Here is a 20,555-nt window from a genome sequence, read left to right on the forward strand (position 1 = left end):
ATTCATATTTATTCACACAATTAATATTACAATGTAATTACAGTCCACCTGTGTGCAACTTAGTTTGTATAAAAGCAAATGTTCCACGAAGGCCTCAGTGGATAGAGAACGTTAGTGATCAAACGGCAACATGGTGGCTGGATAACATTACGTCCGGAGGGAAAACAACACTCTACCCCAGCCAAACAGCAGCATGTTCATCCCAAAGAGAAATTAAATGTTCTAACTCATGAGTCATGTTCTGCATCTTCAGTTGGTGTAATATGGTGATGCTGTGACCATGAAGGATCTAAGGTAGCAGTCAATCTTACAACAAAGCTGAAGAGACCTCTGACTGAAGACTGTTGCTGTATGACAGATCATGACTGTCATGACCAAAAAAAATAAATCCTTCCAGCTCCACAGCAACCAAAACCAGACAGAACTAAAAACGCAATGGCTCAATAACATAGAAAAAGAAAAAAAAATAGAGCTACTCCAGCATGCTGCCACGATTCTATAAATCTGTTATCTGTTGTATTATTATTATCAGTTCTAGAAATGATCTGTTGGTGATGCTCTTGTTCAGCAGGGACAGGAAGAAAATCGGGAATTATTGATATGAAGATGGATGAATACAGAGCAGCATTGGAAGAAAACACATTAGCAGCAGCACGACTTGCTACAAGGGCACATATTCACTTTGCAGCCTGACAGAAATGTTACATTTATTGCCAGAAATACATTAGTTAATATTAAAGAATTTTCATATGTTGGAATAGCTCAGCTAAAATCCAGATCGTAATGAAATTGATTATCTTTCTTAAAACATGAAAACTGCTGTTCATAGATGCTATTAAGAGGAGTACACAAAAGTTGTTGTCTATTTTTGCAAAGAAGTTCACAACTTACAAAGAAGTGGAAAAAAACGAAGTGGAAAAAAACTTGTGTTGTTAGGGGATTTCAAATGATCGGAGTAAAAGGTAAGTAAATATTAATCAAATGCCACAAAAATACTAAAAAGATAGCATTACTTGACCATGCAGTGAGCATTCACTCACCTCTGCATGCTGCATGCTGGAAGTGACTGACTTCAACTAATTATTATTTAGTCGCATGCGTGTACTCATAGAGAAAAAAAGAATACAACTTTAATCCCAGAATTGTCATTCTCATCATTAAATACGAAAAAGAACAAAAAACACAGTGATGTCAAATCAAAGCATGTTACAATTAAGCCTAAAACTATGCATTCCCCTGAGAATTTAAAATGTAAAATTATTTTTCATTTTCCCAAGTTTGTTTCTGTTAGAAAACCTTAACATTAATCTCTCTTTTATTATTTTACTGAAACAAAATACATGCTGAACATTATCTGAAGACAATGGGGAAAATCTTTGTTTTGTAGAAAGTGTAAAAAGTGCTTATAGGCAGATTTTGTTGCTTATCCAAACACCAGTAAAAGTGACTTCTACACCAGTACTTCTAATAAAAACTAAGATGATTTGTATAGGACAATCCCATAAGTCTTGCAATTGTGTCTAATGCTCATACATTATAATAATAATCTTTACACCTTGGTCGACTAAATGCAAAATAAAATTTGCATGTTCCACTGAGAGTGGTCCAACAAGTTGCCTCCTACGCCACAGACGCTTTAAGAAGACATCTTTGCATCCAACACTTTTGCTGCAGGCGAACCTCTGCAATGACAACATTCACGTTGGGCTTCTTAACTCTCTGCACATGGATAATATCATCTGGCAGCTGGTCTGGGCCGGACCAGTTGACAGCATTTCGCCAGGATGAACATTACCCAGAAAACGAGACTTTAAGCACATCATGTAAATGTTCTGTCATCCACGTCAGTAACAAAGCAAAACCAACTTTGGCTTTTAAGGGGTAAGTAACTTGCAGGTGGAATTGCTGACTTTTCTCTTCACTTGCAGCTTACCTGTTGACATGCACAATGATGTTAGCAATCTGAATGCCCAGGTGTGTATTTTCCCCACATATTTAGGTCCAATTTGGCAGTAATTTACTGAAATCCCCTGCAGGGAATCGGCTAAAACGAAGAAGGTCTTCACACTGCATTAGAACGCCCCTCCGAAGACAATTAGATAATCTCTTGAGAAGATAAGCAGGATAATGGAATTTAAGTACATTTATTGTAATTATGAACAGAAATCCCTGCTGTGTGATTAAGCTTTTGATGTGCGATCACATTTTGATGATGATGGAAAGATGGGAAACTGCTGCAGTACATGATTTTCATTTGAAAAGCAGAATGCAAGAGGTTATATAATAAAATGTTGTTTGTGATTTTAGATCTTCTGAAACGGTTGTGGCCTTTCATGCCATTTTGGCTTTTGAGAGATGTGCGGCGTCGTTGTTATGCATGCTCTATGATTCATGGTTGTACCTGTTGCAACACGCTAAGTACAATGTGAATGATGCAGAGGAAAAGAGAGAAATGTGTAAATGTGAGGTTCTGCAGTTTGAGGTGCATTTTCTCTCCAAGACTGTCCGTTTTTTACATACGATGGAGGTGAGTGCAACATCTACATTATTCTAAGATTAGAAAAATATAAACTCATGGTTTGACATGTGACATGAAATCAGACACCTGATCAAATGAATGTAATCAAACATTGATTTCTCACTTTGCTTTGCTTTTTTTTTTTTTTTTTTGCAACTCTTTTCAGACAAGAATCAGGTCAGAGGATGAAGTTAAATGACAGAAATGTCTGTTGTTTATCTCATCAGGTGAAAGCAGACATTCAGTGTACCCGAACCACCAGCTTTGCCCATCTGCATCATCGGAGAACTGTTTATAGTTTTAGCATTTTCAAGGAGTGTAATACCAAAAACAACATTCTACAGGATTCTGTGTGTACAGACTTTAAAACCGGATCGCTGAAATGCCAAATCCTTAAATTGTGCGGCGTGTCCTCTGATGTGTCATCAGACAGAGTTTTCCACAGAGTCTGCAGTGGTAAGGTGTGTATATGAACCTTTTCATCTTTCTGTTAGCAGTACTCATGGTTGTTTAAAAATCCATTATAAAAATCTCTCCATCAACAAGAATTGCAGGTATATGAAAAATATTAGTCTGCAATAACGACTCCATGCACAGAGGGATAATTTTACTCCTTCCAGATTTTCTGAAAGTAGTTCAAAGATTGGGGGGAAAAATATGATGACATAATAAACACGTTTATTTTAAAATGATCAATAATGTAATACTAGTGCAGAAACACTGCAAAGACACAAAAACCTACTAAGTTTTTTGGTCTAGCTTCTAGTGCAGATATTTTAGTACACTTGAAGTAACACTAAACTAACTTAGGAGTAACTTTTCAGAAAGAAATAAGAACTTGTTTAAAGGCTATTTTTCCATAACATTGATGAAAAATTTTTAGTTGTAAGTTAAATAATTTGTCAGTAATATTTTTTTTATCTATATTAAGGTATTATTGACTTAACAGAAGCTCATATATCTTGCTAAAAAGTTTCTTGTATTCTTGTCTTATTTCAAGTGTACAAAAATACTTGAACTAGAAAACACACCAAAAATACTTGGTAAGATTGTGTGTTTTTGCAGTGCGTGTGTGTGTGTGTGTGTGAGTGACATTCCTATACTTCTTTTCCAGATCTTTTCAATGTCATGCGTGCTCCAAGAAGGTAATCTTATTTCTCCTTTAACTGGTCCTGTTAATAATATGCCTGCTTTATTTTTCCTTCCATCTGCCTAACAATCTTGGAACTTTTTCTCTTTTGCAGAAATGTTCAACTTTCAAGTTTGCACAAAAATATGGAGAGTGCATTCAGTTAGAAGATTTTTCCTGGCCACAGGCCTTTTGATGCTAATCTACACAAACAGACTTAAAACAAACTCGGCTGCATCCGCTCCTAACAGCAACGCCGCGGTGGGGATGCTGTTCACGACAGCGACTCGTCATTCCTCTGACTGGTCCGTGACGGCTTTTCACCTCGTTTGTGTTCTAGCAAAAACTATTAATGTTTTAATTGTTTGCAAGGCTGCGCATTTGGTCTTGAACAGATTGTTACATTTACGCCTGAAGTCGATGCCCGTACCTGTCACTGTGTTGATTTTTTTGATGACTTTTATTGTTACTTTGCTAAATAAAAACTTAATACTCTGGTCTCCAGACGTCAGTATGGAGGGCAGAGTTGAATCGACACTAAGACCAGGGGCTGGTTTAGCACAGTTTGAGTTTCTGGCTTGTTTGTATTGTTTTTTTTCTCTGCTTCCCTTTTGTTTTCAGTTCATCCTCACTAAGCTGAACTGTTCACACATCCTTCTTCATCTCCAGCTGGTGGCATACCCACAACATGTAAGGACACCAAGAAAGTATGTGCTTTTTGTAAGAATATACAGGTTTATTTAATTATTGAGCCAATTTTCAACGTTTCTACTGAATCAATAAATACTGAAATTGAAATAATAAATAGTTTTTGTTTTCTTCTTTTTTTTTTTTTGCTTTTTCTGGTCATTTTGTGTTTCAAGCATTTACAGTGCTATGAAAAAGTATTTCACTCTTGTTTACTGGTGTTCTCATACATTCATATTTTAGATCATAACCATCTTTTTACGTTGGTATTTTGGGTATTCTGAGCAAAAGCAAAAAGCTGTTTTAAAATTCTAATTTAATGAACATGAGGAACATAGATTTAGAATAGGTTTAAGTTTGACCATTCCAAAGATAAACCTACCGGTGCGTAATCCAACTGAGCTTTATTAAGGTCATGAACTGATGGCTGGTTTAGGGGGCCATCAGTGGTTCTATTAATTAGTCCTGCAGATGCAAATCAATCCCAGATCATCATACTCCCACCACCATGTCTGACTGTCAGAAATAGATTTTCTGAAATCCTGCATTCATTTCACATCACAGAGACACTCCAGAAAGTAATTGTTCCACCCTGTAAGTCCACAAAATATTCAATGGAATCATCAATGTGATTTTGGACAAATGTCATACATGTAGCTTTGTCTTTTTGAAAACATATCATGGCTTACAAATATCCTACAAAGTTAATTTGAAGAAATCAAGTCAAATAGAGGCATAGCTTTATAATGTATTTTGAAGCAACCGCTTCAGTACGCTGTTCCTCAGTAACAGTAAAATCAAAGGTAATCAGATGGGTTTTTTTTAAGGAAAAGGGTTTGTGGATCCTTAGAGGTCAGGGTCTGATCAGGATTCAAAGCTGTGTTGTGTTACATTGAGAATGTCTGAAATCAATGTCTTTCATCTGGACTGCATGTGACAGACACAACACAATGTGATGTGTAGCTGTGATACAGAATAAAAGTTTGAAGTCAAAGTTTAAATGGTTTTAATTTCATGGTTCAATTTGTTTTCTATAGATGCCAATCTAGGGTAACATTAAACATGCAATCAGAGCTGCAATGGACTGGCTTAGATCAGCGTTGTTAAAAAGGCCCTCAAATCTTAAACATGGGCTATATGGTGGAAAAGCAGGATTGACGCATAAAGGTAAAAGAAAAACCTTTTAAACTGGAAATTAGAATTTGATTATTTTCCAGTAACACAAAAACTATTTTCAGTATCACAAATGATATGACTGGCCTTAAAATACATTCACAGCTGTGCCTCCAGTAGTCATGACATAGTCATCTGGACCCCATTGTTTTAATAGATAATGATGATACTGTGTGCAAACTTCTGATTTTGGACATATTAATAAAAAATGAATTCACCTTTTGAATCCTCATTGTGGCATTTAGCATATAGAAATAATTTTGGTCATTCTAATAACTGACGTAAAAAGGAGTCTAGTCCAATTTAACTTCGAAGACAGAAAAAAAAGGTGTGTGTCTTTATATTTCCTTGTATGTAAGCTTTTTATTTCAACTGCATCCAATCAATCAATACATCCATCAAGTTTATTTGTATAGCACATTTCAGCAACAAGGCAGTTCAAAGTGCTTTACGTCACAAAATGAAATAGAAAAACAAAGCCATAGAAGACACCACATAGTCAACAATAGAGAAAAGCAGTAAACATGACATTTTGCTCAGTGTCATCGTTACACATCAAAATGTTGGTTAATGTTTCATCTATTATGGCAACTTTAAACCGGTGGGGTTTAGTCTAGGTTTAAAGGAACTTAATGTTTTAGATGCAGTTTTCTAAGAGTTTGTTCCAGATTTGTGGTGCATAGAAGCTGAACGCTGGTTCTCCTTGTTTGATTCTGGTTCTGGGGAAGCAGAGATCAGAACCAGAAGACCTGAGGGGTCTGGGAGGTTAATCCAACAGCAGCAGATCTTGCAGATCTTTAATGTATTGTGATGCTGAGCAGTTCAGTGACTTATAAACTAACAGCAGTATTTTAAAGTCTATTCTCTGAGCTACAGGGAACAATTGTAGTGACTTTAGAACTGGTGTTATGTGCTCCATCTTCCTGGATTTAGTGAGAATGTGAACAGCAGCGTTCTGGATCTGGAGGATTGATTTTTTTTTTTTTTTTTGCAGTAATCAATGCAACTAAAGATAAACACATGGATGAGTTTCTTTAGATCTTGCTAGTCCTTTGATCCTGGAAATGTTCTTCAAGTGACAGAAGACTGACTTTGTAACTGTCTTTATGTGGCTCTGAAGGTTTATGTGGAGTGTCAGGTCAGAGTCCATCACTACATCCTGATTTTGGGCCTGTTCTCTAGTTTCTAGCTGCAATAACTGAGCTGTGTGCTGACTCTAAGTATATTAAAAATATGAAGAGCTTTAGACATTTTTGATTAATGCCATTTAAAATATAATCACATGAATATAATCCATGTTAAGCATTTCAGTTGTAAACAGGTTAGGCATTTCTTTTACCTAAGAACATCTGCTGCTAAAACACAAAATTATGTCTGTCAGACTATCAGGATGCAGAGTGTCAAACACGTGGATGTCGGGATTTGTGTCAGTGATGCAAGAACAAGAAGGTCTTATGAGGATTCCTGATGTGTGTTTTCCACCGGGGGACATTCCCCTCACTGTGGTGACAAACTATAAGCAACTTTAGGTCTCAGGTCAGTGGTGCTTCAGCAGAGAGGAGGGTGGGTTAGCATGGGTTTGATCATCATTCTCTTCCTAACTCTGCTTGCAGGAACAAAGCCAGAAAACCAGACATGCAATGTGATCGAAAAGACAGAACTAATGGAGTTTTCCAGAGACGGAGATCTGAATATTGCGGGAGTTTTCTCTATAACAAGTACAAGAACATTGGTAGATAACGACTACAAGGCAATTCCGTATTCGTACTGCACAGGGTTAGTCAATGCTAAAAAAGGAGAATTTCATATGATGTGAACTGCTGTTTTTATGCCGTTGTGATCAGTGGTTAAATTCTCAAAGTTTATGTGTGGCTCCTCATCCCGTGTTTGTAGATACAATCACAGAGAGCTGAAGTTTGCCAGAACAATGATTTTTACTGTGGAAGAGATCAACAGGGATCCTTCCCTCCTCCCTGGATTAAGGTTGGGTTACAAGGTGTACAACGGATGTGGGACCGAAAACCTGATTCGAGCAGCTATTGAAGCCATAAACGGGAACGATCCGCTGGCCTGCGGCGGTCAGACGTTGGCTGTCTTAGGTCATTCATCCTCTGGTGTGAGTGACGACATAAACACCATTATCAGTGCTGTGTCTGTGCCACAGGTGAGAAGAATCACATTTTCAATTGAAATGCAAACTTGATTAATTAATTTTTTTTCTTTTTTTTTTTCTGTCAAGATCAGTCACCTGTCTACGTGCGCTTGTTTAAGTGACAAAGTTCGATACCCGACGTTCTTCAGAACCGTACCAAGTGACAAATTCCAGATCACGGCTCTGGTGCAACTTATGAAATACTTTGACTGGCGATGGGTGGGAATAATTCATTCTGTTGGTACGTACGCGGAAGAAGGTGCGTCTGAATTTGTTAAAGAAGCACAGAAGGAAGGCGTATGTGTGGAATACACGATGGTTTACCTGGAAGCCTCCAAGTCAAGGTTAAGAACAATAACTGAGACACTGAAGGAGTCCTCATCCAAGGTGGTGGTGTTGTTTATGTCGCTGTCTTTCGCCAAAACATTTCTTGCTCATATGGAGGAGTATAACATCACTGGAAAGCAGTGGGTTGGCAGTGAATCTTGGATCTCAGCTGCATACCTTGCTTCTGCAGAGAGAAAGCACATTTTGCATGGGGCAATAGGCTATGCCATTCCTCAGGCATCCATACCAGGGCTCGGAGAATTCCTCCTTACCCTGAAACCGTCTGATGAACCGCACAGTTCTCTAACTAAATCGATCTGGGAGGAGTTCTTTGACTGCAGCTTCACCCCATCTAAAACCTCCACGTTGTGCACCGGCGCAGAAGATCTGCGGACCGTCTCGAGTGACTACACAGACGTAGCAAAATTCAGAGAAGAAAATAATGTTTACACAGCTGTGTATTCTGTAGCATTTGCTCTGCATGTGCTCTTGCAGTGCGAAAACAGCGTAAACCCTGCAACGGGAAACCCGTGTCTGACCAAGGATGAAGTCCAGCCTAAGTTAGTAAGTTTCAAGGACATATAATGATGAAGATCCTAACTCATTACATGGTTTTGAAAGGGAGTGCTTGTGTAATTTGCAAAATTATCTCCAAAGGTGTTTGATGCCATGAAGCATATAAACTTCACCACTAAGAATGGGGCCAGAGTTTTCTTTGATGAAAATGGTGATTCTATTGCCAAGTACGACCTTGTGAACTGGCAGATGAAGGAGGACGGTTCAGCAGACATAGTCATCATTGGCCAGTTTGATGATTCCTTACCGGAGGGAAAGAAACTGAAACTAAAAGACGATGCGAAAATAGTTTGGGGCGGCTCTAATAATGCGGTAACTATGCAAAACTTTGTCACATTATTGGATAATTTGAACATTTTTAATTCGCTATTAAGTTTCTTGCGTCCTGTTTTGATGTAATCAGGTGGTAAGGTCTGTCTGCAGAGAGCCGTGTCCACCAGGGACTCGAAAGGCAGTAAACAAGAACAAGCCTGTGTGCTGCTTTGATTGTTTTCGATGTTCTGAAGGAACAATTAGTAATAAGACAAGTGAGTGGGAATTTTAACAAGCAGCCTTTTTCTTTAAAAAAGAAAAAGGAAAACAACAAATCTGTAAAACTATTTCTTGACATTGACTTTAGGATGTATTATTTCTTGCAGATTCTCTCGACTGCTCACCCTGTCCACCTGAAGTCTGGCCAAACGAGATGAGAGACGACTGCGTTCCAAAACCCACCGAATACCTCTCCTACACGGAGACCACGGGAGCACTTCTCACTGGTTTTGGCACCTTCGGTGTATTTTTATCCCTTCTCATAACAACAATATTTTTTACTCATAAAGAGACTCCCATTGTAAGAGCCAACAACTCTGAGCTGAGCTTCCTGCTTCTGTTTTCACTCAAACTGTGTTTCCTCTGCTCACTGACCTTCGTTGGTCGGCCCACTCAGTGGTCTTGCATGCTTCGACACACCACATTCAGCATCACGTTCGTTCTCTGCATTTCGTGTGTTCTGGGAAAAACAATAGTGGTTCTGATGGCCTTCAGAGCGAGACGTCCAGGGAGCAATATGACAAAGTGGTTTGGACCCGCACAGCAAAGACTCAGTGTTCTCATTTTGACTCTTGTTCAGGTTGTCATTTGTATAATTTGGCTAACAATTAACCCCCCTTTCCCAAAGAGGAACATGAAGTACTATAGAGACCGAATAATTTTAGAGTGTGCCCTGGGTTCAGCGATTGGATTCTGGGCGGTGCTGGCTTATATTGGAGTCCTTGCTACCTTATGCTTTGTTCTTGCTTTTCTTGCTAGAAAACTACCAGACAGCTTCAATGAAGCCAAGCTAATCACATTTAGCATGCTGATATTCTGTGCCGTCTGGATCACCTTCATCCCAGCTTATGTCAGCTCTCCTGGAAAGTTTACTGTGGCTGTGGAGATATTTGCTATTCTGGCCTCCAGCTTTGGTTTGTTGCTTTGTATTTTTGCTCCAAAATGCTATATTATTCTACTGAGGCCAGAGCAAAACTCAAAAAAGCGAATAATGGGCAAGATATAAAAACTTTAAGTTGTAATAGTCATAGATTTTTCTAAAACAAAGTGTTTTGATGCTGTAGTTATTCACAAATGTTACATACACTTAAGTACAACTGCCCAGAGTAGATTATTTTATATGTATTTCGTCTTTGCTTAAATAACAAGCATCATCTTGTCCTTTGTGTTTCTGTGTTTCCAGCTCTTGGTGTTCTTCATGTATGTTTCAATAAAAAAACTTTCACAGATTTTATTGGTTTGGTTTTCAAATAGCTTTAATGAATTTCAAATTAAATATTTCAACTTCAGCACTAAGTGACGGAAATGGATGAACAGATAAAAGTGATTGATGCTTACACAATTATAACCTTAGATTCTGAAGTTTAAATAATGCATGATAACCATAGTATTGAAGTATCCATCTATTATCTTCCGATTTGTTTTGATTCTGTATTAGCGCCTGCTAACGTTGTTAGCTCTAGCTAATGTAAAAAACAGTGGAGCACAAGCTGATCATGTTCGTTTCAACCGATATCTTGTGTTTAATCGTACAGAAGGACTTTGAAGCTGTTTGCCTTAATCCAGGTGTTTTGTGGGCATCAATCATCAGCCTCCACAAACGTGATGTCCTTTTGTTTAAAGGCTCAAGTTCATTAAGTAACGCTTTATTTGACCGGGTGTGTATAAGACTGACATGAGACTGTCATAAACATGTCATAACATCTGTCATGAACATGAAGGAGTCTTTATGAATGACTGTAGTCATGAAGTGACACTTTTAATGCAAAGTAGGCATTTTCAATAGACCTTTAATGCAACTTTTAAAGCAACTTTGCATTAAAAGTGTCATTTACCGAATGACACTTCATGGCAACATAGACATTCATGAAGACCCCTTCATGTTCATAACAGTCTCATCTCATTCTTATGCACACCCTGTCAAATAAAGCATTAACGTCCATTTGAACCAACCCGCATTATCGGCCCAGCATGCATTGCACATTTGAAAAAAATGCCGACCTCAGTTGGTGAAAAATATGAAAATATATCCAATTTCTTAAGTGATTATGAGATATCAAACTCAACAACATATAGGTTAATAGGAAATTTACAATATATTCAGGACAATATGTTCAACTTTCTCTGACTGCATATTGCGATGTGTGCACAGTGCATTGAACGAATTTTAAAAATAGCATAACAGATCGACTGGGACATATTTTGTTTTATAGAGTGAGCTTTTTATAACGTGAATGATATTGAACGAAAGTCTGAGTTCCTGTTTTTCGTTTTCTTAAAGTGCTTGATTATTAGCAGATTATGATTCTTGTTTAAATTACAGATCTATGACTTTGTTTAATCAAACATGATGGACGTTCCTGTCAGGAAAGATTGATTTCAGAAATTATCTTCCGACTAAGGTTCTCATATGAGGAAGTATTCTTGTTTACAAAAGTTGTGTTAGGAGTTGTGTTCCTTAAAACAACCCATGCACTGCTTATTGCCACTGCATAACTTTAGCCAATATTTAAATCAGCATCAGGTTAATGTGTTTTACACATTTTCTGTTACCACAAACATCATGTGGCATCGGTTCAGAAATCACCTCCCTGGTCTGCTATCCACCAATCTGTAACTGCTTTGCCTTGTGGGAAACAAATTAACCCTCGATGACGACACATTTCCCTCCATCCATCAGATCTTAAGAACCGTGTGTCGATCCAAGCCTGACAATGCAGTACAAACATGCGAAAAAGGGCTCTTGTGTATCTGTGTGTTCTCTGCATGAACACAGGTTTTGGCTGTGAGCTCTTGGGTAATTTTGACATGCCAAGTTTGTTTAAGGCAGGTGACATAATGATAGGGGGAATTTTCCCTGTTTTCAACAAGGATGTCAGCAGCGTTGCTACATTTGACGGGGAACCTCCTGCAGTGACGTGTGCCCTGTAAGTTTGACTATTTCTGTTTCTTCGGTCTTACATTATGAGACGCTGACAGTCATCTTTGCAGTAGCATCACATTCTTTTTGTAGCGTGTAAAAAAAATGGCCAAATATCTTTGCAGGTTTGACCTTCGGGCTTTTCGATGGGCCCAAATGATGATATTTGCAATAGAAGAGGTCAACACAGATCCTTCTCTCCTGCCTAACATCTCTCTGGGTTACAGGATTCTCAATTCCTGTTCGTCTCCTACAAACACTTTACGAGCTGCACTAACGCTGGCAAGTAGTCAAAATGAAAAAGAAACAGCTTCTGACTGTTCTCCACCTATATCCGCGGTAATCGCAGAGGCAGGATCTTCTCAGTCCCTGGCGGTCGCTGGAATTCTTGGACCTTTTCAAGTTGCAGTCGTAAGAGATAAAACTGTTTCTGAATCTGTCCTCTGTCGGTGGAAATCACACTTACTTTCTAATACTGCACTAATACTAATATTTTGGGACTTTTTCCTAGGTGAGTTACTTCTCAACGTGCGCCTGTCTCAGTAACAGAGCTAAATACCCGACTTTCTTTCGAACAATCCCCAGCGACTACTTCCAGGCAAAAGCCTTGGCGGCTCTGGTCAAGCATTTCGGCTGGGAGTGGATCGGAGCCATACAGTCAGACAACGACTACGGACGAAACGGGGTCCTGGCTTTTAAAGAGGAAGTTGCAAAGTTTGGGATTTGCGTTGCTTTTGTTGGGACGGTTCTTCGAACGTACCCTCAGGAAAAGATCCTGAAAGTTGTAGAAATGATCAAACAGTCAACCGTCAAAGTCATCCTGGCTTTTACGCCGGAGGGCGACTTTTCTCCTTTGATGAGGGAGGTTGTGAAGCACAACATCACTGGAATTCAGTGGCTCGCTAGTGAAGCATGGATAACAGCACCTCAACCTTCAACCCCGGAAATGTACCGAGCTTTCGGCGGAGCGTTGGGATTTGTCGTTCAGAAGATGGACATCCCAAACCTAAATCCATTTCTTACGAATATTAACCCTTACAGAGATCCAAGTGAGCCTTTTGTGAAGGACTTTTGGGAGATAATGGTTGGCTGTAAGCCGTCTTCAAATGCATCGGACACTGGTGCAGCTAAAATATGCTTAGGCAACGAGACGTTGATGGATTACACCCAGGATGTGTTCTTCAATGTCTCCCAGCTCAGAGTGGCCTATAATGTGTACAAAGCTGTTTATGCTATTGCACATGCTCTTCACCAGCTGGTGTTCTGCCGACCAGCAGCAGCAGGAAAAAGTGTGAAGCCTTGTTTGAATGTATCTGAAATTCATCCCAGAGAGGTGAGCAATGATGAAAAAGAAAAAAGTTGAACAGTGCTCCTTGTTTTTAGCAAATAATTTTAAGTTTTAACATGACACGCTTTCTTCTTCTAAGGTTACCTATCACCTGCAAAGAGTAAACTTCAGGAATCGCTTTGGAGACGATGTGTTTTTTGATGAGAACGGCAACCCTCCTGCTTCCTACGACGTCATTAACTGGCAGCTCAGAAACGGGCAGGTTCAGCATGTGACCCTGGGTCACTTTACATCCACTAAGAACGGAGAGTTCACACTGAGCATACAGGAAGACAGAATAGTGTGGAGGACGGGACAGATGGTAATATATGAATACTTTTCACTGTCGTATATCATAAAAATAATAAAAAAAATCCATGCAATGATATTTTTCAGGTTCCAGCGTCGGTGTGCTCAAATGCTTGTCCAGCAGGAACCAGGAAGGCTCAGATCAAGGGGAAACCAGTCTGTTGTTTTGACTGCGTTCCATGTGCAGAGGGATCAATCGCCAACTCAACAGGTAGACAGACATGATTTGAGAGTTTATATCTACCGCTAAAGCCAATCAATACAGCTCAGTATTGTGTGTTTTGTGCTATCTGTAATATATTCCCTTTCTGACAAAGAATTAACACTATGATATTGACTTATTTTAAAAGCCTATAAAATGTCACCAAATCTTTTTATTTATTTATTTATTTTTCATTAACAGGTGCAACAGAGTGCACAGCCTGTCCACAAGACTACTGGTCCAATGAGAGAAAAGACGGATGCATTCCAAAGACGATCGAGTTTCTGGCGTATCACGAGCCCATGGGCGTGGCGCTCACAGCCGTGGCCTTGCTGGGCGCCTCCCTGTCTCTGCTCACGATGGTCGTTTTTATCCACTACAGAGAAACTCCTGTGATAAAAGCCAGCAACTCAGAGCTGAGCTGCTTCTTGCTGTTTTCCCTCTTCCTGTGCTTCCTCTGCCCTCTCACCTTCATCGGCAGACCCACAGTCTGGACCTGCATGCTGCGTCACACCGCTTTCGGTGTGACATTCGCGCTCTGCATCTCCTGCGTTCTGGGCAAAACCATCGTCGTTGTGACGGCGTTTAAAGCCACACATCCCAGCAATAAAGTCGCAGTAAAGTTTGGTCCCACGCAGCAAAGGGTCATCGTTTGCTCCTGCACTTTAATTCAAATAGTGATTTGCATATTGTGGCTGAAGCTGAATCCCCCCTTGCCAGATCGGGTTTTTAAATATAGCAACAAGAAGATCGTGTTGGAATGCAACACGGGGTCAGAGGTCGCTTTCTATGTGGTTTTGGGTTACATAGGCTTCCTTGCAGTAGTGTGTTTGGTTCTTGCATTTTTAGCCAGAAAGCTGCCCGATAATTTTAACGAAGCCAAATGTATCACGTTCAGCATGCTGATTTTCTGCGCCGTCTGGATCACTTTTATCCCAGCGTACGTCAGCTCTCCTGGAAAGTTCACTGTAGCCGTGGAAATATTTGCAATCTTGTCATCGGCATTTGGCTTATTAATAAGTATTTTTGCGCCTAAATGTTACATAATCTTGGTGAAGCCAGAGAAAAACACAAGGAAACATGTCATGGGTAAAAAATAATCAACTTTTAAGATGAAATTCGTTATTTTGAAAACACAACATGGGTATATAGAGTCTAATATAGCAGAAAAAATAATGTTTATAGTGTATAAAAACATAATGATAAATGCTTACTTGAGTGGTTAATCCAGACACACACTTTTGTAAATAAAATCAAACTTTTAATTATATGTTAAAATTGACTAAACCCAATTTTACTTTTATGTCAAATTATATTGTCTATATCTTCTTCCTGTAACGTAACATTGCTTCTAGCTGCACCACTGCGCAGCACTGCTGCAGAAACACAAATGTGACACAGTTGTTTCTTTTTTAAACAGCTAAATAAGACTTATTTTTTCCATCAAACTCATTTTAACTTAACACATAATAGATTACAACTAATTAAATTAAAAAAAACTTCTATTTCTATTTCTCTACCAGAAAAAGATTTGTTAGATTTCTCTTCCATGTCGGTTTTCTATTGGTGTGAAGTAAAGACAAGTGTATCAAAGAAGTGACGTCAAAATTACTCAAAATCAAGAATTCATGTTCATCTCCTACAAAAATACCGTAATCATCCCCAAAACGCTTGCATGACATATAATGGTTCTGTGATGTTCCTTAAATACTGTTAAGATGTTAATTAAAAAAAATATATATATATATATATATGTGTGTGTGCGTGTGTGTGTGTGTGTGTGTCTCTTTGTTATAGTGATCGCCATGTAAAAGGGTCTGGAAGTGAAAATAAAAATTTGTGTGATGTAAGATAATGATGTGTCTTTGTTCTGACTCAAAGCAAAACAGCCTCACTGTGTGAATTCACCACTTTAATGAAAAAAGTATGTTCACAGTGCATCACTTGACACATTAGGCAAAACAATTGTTTTCTGTCTGTTTTTACAGCAGATTATTGTCATAATGTGACTGACAGTAGGCTTACATAAATATTTAAAAGACATCATTGATGTCTTGTTTTCTAAGACTAGAGCATTTAGTCATAAAAACAACGACCAAAATCCTAATTAATAATATTTTAAGTGACTAAGTTTGAACACAGATTATGTTTAAGTCCTCTGGTTTGCCTCTTGCTGTGCAGATCTTGCCCGACTAAGAAAGTCCTAAGGGATCTTTTTCTCATATCCAACTCAGCAGTTATAAGAGCTCAGTGCTCATCTCCTTTTCACGATGCAGCATAAACATGCAGAGCGCGACTCTTGTCATCTTGTGTGCTTTCTGCATCGGCCAAGTTCATGACTGTGAGGTGACGGGAAAATTCGACATGCCATACATGTTTAAACGAGGTGACATAATGATCGGGGGCATTTTTCCCATTTTCAACAAAGAAATAAGGAACATTTCTTCATTTAAGGTGGAGCCTCTTGAAGTAATGTGTGAAGGGTAAAACTGTTATTTGCTTTTCCATGTTAACTTTATACATGCTTTGTGTTTTGATCTTGTCTTTGACCCTTCCTGTTTTGTTTTTTTCTTTAGATTTGATCTGCGTGCTTTTCGATGGACCCAAGTTATGATATTTGCAATTGACGAGATCAACAAAGATCCTGCTCTCCTTCCAAACATTTCTCTTGGCTACCGGATCCTTGACTCGTGTGCCTCTCCTACCAACACCGTGCGTGCTGCTTTAACTCTGGGCAGTGAACCAGAGGGGATGGAGGCGACTTCCCCTTGTCCCCCAGCAATATCTGCCCTCATCGCAGAGTCAGGATCGTCTCAGTCCTTAGCTGTTGCTGAAACTCTTGGACCATTTCAAGTGCCAGTAGTATGAGATAAAACAACACAGTTTATTATCTGATTGGTGACATTTTTTGTGTAATTTAAAATAAGGTTGTTATTTTTTTTGTTGTTGTAGGTGAGTTACTTCTCAACGTGCGCCTGTCTCAGTAACAGAGCTAAATACCCGACTTTCTTTCGAACAATCCCCAGCGACTACTTCCAGGCAAAAGCCTTGGCGGCTCTGGTCAAGCATTTTGGCTGGGAGTGGATCGGAGCCATACAGTCAGACAACGACTACGGACGAAACGGGGTCCTGGCGTTCGCAGAGGAGGTTAAGAAACTAAAGATCTGCATCGCTTTCATCGGTACGGTTCTTCGAACGTATCCTCTGGATAAAATTCTAAAAGTTGTAGAAATGATCAAACAATCAACCGTCAAAGTCATCCTGGCTTTTGTTCCTGAGGGCGACTTTTACCCTCTGATGAAGGAGATAGTGAAGCAGAACATCACAGGGATTCAGTGGATCGCCAGTGAAGCGTGGATAACAGCGGCACGGCCCTCCACGCCTGAAATGTACCGAGCTTTCGGCGGAGCGTTGGGATTTGTCGTTCAGAAGATGGACATCCCAAACCTAAAACCATTTCTCACAAATATTAACCCTTACAGAGATCCAAGTGAGCCTTTTGTGAAGGACTTTTGGGAGATAATGGTTGGCTGTAAGCCGTCTTCAAATGCATCGGACACTGGTGCAGCTAAAATATGCTTAGGCAACGAGACGTTGATGGATTACACCCAGGATGTGTTCTTCAATGTCTCCCAGCTCAGAGTGGCCTATAACGTGTACAAAGCTGTTTATGCTATTGCACATGCTCTTCACCAGCTGGTGTTCTGCCGACCAGCAGCAGCAGGAAAAAGTGTGAAGCCTTGTTTGAATGTATCTGAAATTCATCCCAGAGAGGTGAGCAATGATGAAAAAGAAAAAAAGTTGAACAGTGCTCCTTGTTTTTAGCAAATAATTTTAAGTTTTAACATGACACGCTTTCTCCTTCTAAGGTTACCTATCACCTGCAAAGAGTAAACTTCAGGAATCGCTTTGGAGACGATGTGTTTTTTGATGAGAACGGCAACCCTCCTGCTTCCTACGACGTCATTAACTGGCAGCTCAGAAACGGGCAGGTTCAGCATGTGACCCTGGGTCACTTTACATCCACTAAGAACGGAGAGTTCACACTGAGCATACAGGAAGACAGAATAGTGTGGAGGACAGGAAGAAGTGTAACTGTTTTTTTTTTCAGCATAAGTCTCTAAGAAATTATTTATACCAGATTTATTGTATATCAATACATGTTTTTTTTTTCTTTTTTTCAGGTTCCTACATCATTGTGCTCTAATGTTTGTCCAACAGGGACGAGGAGAGCTCAAATCAGAGGCAAACCAGTCTGTTGCTTTGATTGCGTTCCATGTGCAGAAGGAACAATAGCCAACTTTACAGGTAGACACATTTACATACATAGTACTTCATAGACACAAAGTCTAATATGTGTTTTTGGTTAATTTTGCTTGCTAAAAATATATTCCAATTCATTTGAAACTTTTTTCCCCCCACCTTATCAGGTGCAATGGACTGCACAGCCTGTCCACAGGACTACTGGTCCAATGACAAACGAAACGAGTGCATTCCAAGAGAAATCGAGTTTCTGGCGTATCACGAGCCCATGGGCGTGGCGCTCACAGCCGTGGCCTTGCTGGGCGCCTCCCTGTCTCTGCTCACGATGGTCGTTTTTATCCACTACAGAGAAACTCCTGTGATAAAAGCCAGCAACTCAGAGCTGAGCTGCTTCTTGCTGTTTTCCCTCTTCCTGTGCTTCCTCTGTCCTCTCACCTTCATCGGCAGACCCACAGTCTGGACCTGCATGCTGCGCCACACCGCTTTCGGTGTGACATTCGCGCTCTGCATCTCCTGTGTCTTAGGGAAGACCATCGTCGTCGTGACGGCGTTCAAAGTCGTACACCCCAACAACAAACCAGCAGTAGGGCAGTTTGGTCCGATCCAGCAAAGAATTATCGTTTGTTCCTGCACTTTGGTTCAAGTAATTATCTGCATATTGTGGCTGAAGCTAAATCCACCGTTTCCCGACAGGGTTTTTAAATACAGCAGCAAAAAGATTGTGCTGGAGTGCAACACGGGGTCAGAGGTCGCTTTCTATGCAGTACTGGGATACATCGGGATTCTTTCAGTGATATGTTTGATCCTTGCATTTCTAGCCAGAAAGCTGCCCGATAATTTTAACGAAGCCAAATGTATCACGTTCAGCATGCTGATTTTCTGCGCCGTCTGGATCACTTTTATCCCAGCGTACGTCAGCTCTCCTGGAAAGTTCACTGTAGCCGTGGAAATATTTGCAATCTTGTCATCGGCATTTGGCTTATTAATAAGTATTTTTGCGCCGAAATGTTACATAATCTTGGTGAAGCCAGAGAAAAACACAAAAAAGTATGTTATGAGATTAAATGCTAGTAGAAAATATAGTTTGGAAAGAAAATATCAAATTCACAATGTGTTCACGATTCCAGTGTATGAGTAAGGCATTCCTAAGTATTTTGGATGAAGACTGAAAATTAATACACATGGAGGCACTTGCTGTAAATAAATCACTGCAATATGACGTCAAAAATATACAAATGTTCCATAATGAGTAACAATATGTACAGTCGTACAAATGTGTAAACTCAGGTATTTTTCTTGCGTTTAATATTATATTGTTCATTGTAAAAAAAATCTATTTTTCTTCATATCTCACTACTCTGATAATAATGTATAATTTATTAACTGTCTGATTTATTTCACAATAAAGATAAAATATCACATGATGTGCATTCATGTTTTTTAAACAAACTAAATTCACTTGGTAACTAAAAAAAAAAAAAAAAAAAAAAATATATATATATATATATATATATATATATATTGAAATTTAGAAACAGAATCACCTTATTCCTAAAGTTTGTGAACACAAACTTTGGTTCCAATCTTGCTCCCAATGAGGATAGTTTCACAACAAATATAAATATAAAGAATTATTTGGAAACAAAAATGAGCTTTTTTGTTGACTTTTAGGATATTTTTAATATGAGATAAAGGAGACCTTCACTGCCAGGAGGGTTTCAGCACTGTCAATCATCCTCTTGTATGCACTGCTCACATCCTCTATCTTTCTCTTTGCTGTGTAGAGCTAGTTTTCCATGAATGTTCAAGCTACTTAGCTTATCCACACATGAGAATGGATAAACGGTTTTCCTGAAACAGTAAGTTGTTTCACTACGGAGTGAAAATAGTCTCAAAATATCTGTGTGTGGGTAAAAATATCTGTGCATGTATAATACTGAATGTGTAAACCTTAAAAATAAAATAAATCTTCTCCTACGCCTATAAATGTTGAAAAAGTACACACAAGTCACCTGGTACACACACATAAAACTGCATTTACACACAGATCCGGTTACGAGTGTAGAAGTATTTTTGAGACTCATTTCACGCTTCAGGGAAGCTCCCAGATTTGTGTGTAGATGGTGCGTTTACATGCTAATAAAAGCTGGGTCATCTGAGTGTTCTGAAAAACGACCCCTGGGTGGCGGAATGGTTCGCTGGCCGGAAAAATAGCCAGGCAAACGCAAGACGGAGCGTCCTGGTGGTCTGCCCTCCGGGGCTGGTACTGCCCATCTTGAGAAACGCTGCACTATGCACAACTTCTGAGTGTCCCAAGCTGAACCGCCTATCCAGCGTACTTTGACAGGAAGTAATTTTGGGAGAACTAAAAGGCACCACAGGAAAAAATGAATTTATAAACACACAGAGCCTTTCAACAGTATGTATTATTCTTGATCCAT

General features: G+C 39.3%; 4 protein-coding genes across 4 annotated transcripts; all 4 read left to right on the forward strand.

Moving 5' to 3' along the window:
• The first annotated feature begins 1,687 nt into the window (after positions 1-1,687).
• Positions 1,688-3,109, forward strand: LOC106905699 (uncharacterized). Its single transcript, XM_088011397.1, has 3 exons — positions 1,688-1,881; positions 2,308-2,531; positions 2,690-3,109. The coding sequence occupies exons 1-3, from the start codon at positions 1,688-1,690 to the stop codon at positions 2,989-2,991; spliced, it is 720 nt and encodes a 239-aa protein (XP_087867523.1). The 3' UTR covers positions 2,992-3,109.
• Positions 3,110-6,206: 3,097 nt separating this feature from the next.
• Positions 6,207-10,099, forward strand: LOC106905694 (extracellular calcium-sensing receptor-like). The gene is made up of 6 exons (XM_014970647.2): positions 6,207-7,283; positions 7,401-7,671; positions 7,747-8,550; positions 8,644-8,874; positions 8,966-9,089; positions 9,201-10,099. The coding sequence occupies exons 1-6, from the start codon at positions 7,081-7,083 to the stop codon at positions 10,097-10,099; spliced, it is 2,532 nt and encodes an 843-aa protein (XP_014826133.2). The 5' UTR covers positions 6,207-7,080.
• A 1,721-nt stretch (positions 10,100-11,820) lies between these two features.
• Positions 11,821-14,951, forward strand: LOC148155871 (extracellular calcium-sensing receptor-like). Its single transcript, XM_088011398.1, has 6 exons — positions 11,821-12,020; positions 12,139-12,424; positions 12,525-13,346; positions 13,441-13,662; positions 13,737-13,860; positions 14,053-14,951. Exons 1-6 carry the CDS (start codon positions 11,821-11,823, stop codon positions 14,949-14,951), a joined length of 2,553 nt encoding a protein of 850 aa, XP_087867524.1.
• Positions 14,952-16,197: 1,246 nt separating this feature from the next.
• LOC106905693 (extracellular calcium-sensing receptor-like) lies at positions 16,198-19,584 on the forward strand. The gene is made up of 6 exons (XM_088011399.1): positions 16,198-16,334; positions 16,428-16,713; positions 16,804-17,625; positions 17,721-17,942; positions 18,036-18,159; positions 18,282-19,584. Exons 1-6 carry the CDS (start codon positions 16,216-16,218, stop codon positions 19,250-19,252), a joined length of 2,544 nt encoding a protein of 847 aa, XP_087867525.1. The 5' UTR covers positions 16,198-16,215; the 3' UTR covers positions 19,253-19,584.
• The last annotated feature ends 971 nt before the right edge of the window (positions 19,585-20,555 follow it).

Source organism: Poecilia mexicana, unplaced genomic scaffold, assembly GCF_051168715.1.
Source record: "Poecilia mexicana isolate PSO_F unplaced genomic scaffold, ASM5116871v1 scaffold_13, whole genome shotgun sequence".
In the NCBI taxonomy this organism is placed as follows: Eukaryota; Metazoa; Chordata; class Actinopteri; order Cyprinodontiformes; family Poeciliidae; genus Poecilia; species Poecilia mexicana.

Excerpts from the sequence above, each read along its gene's own strand:
- LOC106905699 (XM_088011397.1), top strand. The coding sequence starts at position 1,688 with ATGACAACATTCACGTTGGGCTTCTTAACTCTCTGCACATGGATAATA. Across the intron at positions 1,882-2,307 it reads CCAACTTTGGCTTTTAAGGG|ATCTTCTGAAACGGTTGTGG; the intron begins GTAAGTAACTTG and ends TTGTGATTTTAG. Across the intron at positions 2,532-2,689 it reads TTTACATACGATGGAGGTGA|AATCAGGTCAGAGGATGAAG; the intron begins GTGCAACATCTA and ends TTTTCAGACAAG.
- LOC106905694 (XM_014970647.2), top strand. The coding sequence starts at position 7,081 with ATGGGTTTGATCATCATTCTCTTCCTAACTCTGCTTGCAGGAACAAAG. Across the intron at positions 8,551-8,643 it reads ATGAAGTCCAGCCTAAGTTA|GTGTTTGATGCCATGAAGCA; the intron begins GTAAGTTTCAAG and ends TTATCTCCAAAG. Across the intron at positions 9,090-9,200 it reads AACAATTAGTAATAAGACAA|ATTCTCTCGACTGCTCACCC; the intron begins GTGAGTGGGAAT and ends TATTTCTTGCAG.
- LOC148155871 (XM_088011398.1), top strand. The coding sequence starts at position 11,821 with ATGCGAAAAAGGGCTCTTGTGTATCTGTGTGTTCTCTGCATGAACACA. Across the intron at positions 13,347-13,440 it reads CTGAAATTCATCCCAGAGAG|GTTACCTATCACCTGCAAAG; the intron begins GTGAGCAATGAT and ends TCTTCTTCTAAG. Across the intron at positions 13,861-14,052 it reads ATCAATCGCCAACTCAACAG|GTGCAACAGAGTGCACAGCC; the intron begins GTAGACAGACAT and ends TTTCATTAACAG.
- LOC106905693 (XM_088011399.1), top strand. The coding sequence starts at position 16,216 with ATGCCATACATGTTTAAACGAGGTGACATAATGATCGGGGGCATTTTT. Across the intron at positions 16,714-16,803 it reads GACCATTTCAAGTGCCAGTA|GTGAGTTACTTCTCAACGTG; the intron begins GTATGAGATAAA and ends TTGTTGTTGTAG. Across the intron at positions 17,626-17,720 it reads CTGAAATTCATCCCAGAGAG|GTTACCTATCACCTGCAAAG; the intron begins GTGAGCAATGAT and ends TCTCCTTCTAAG.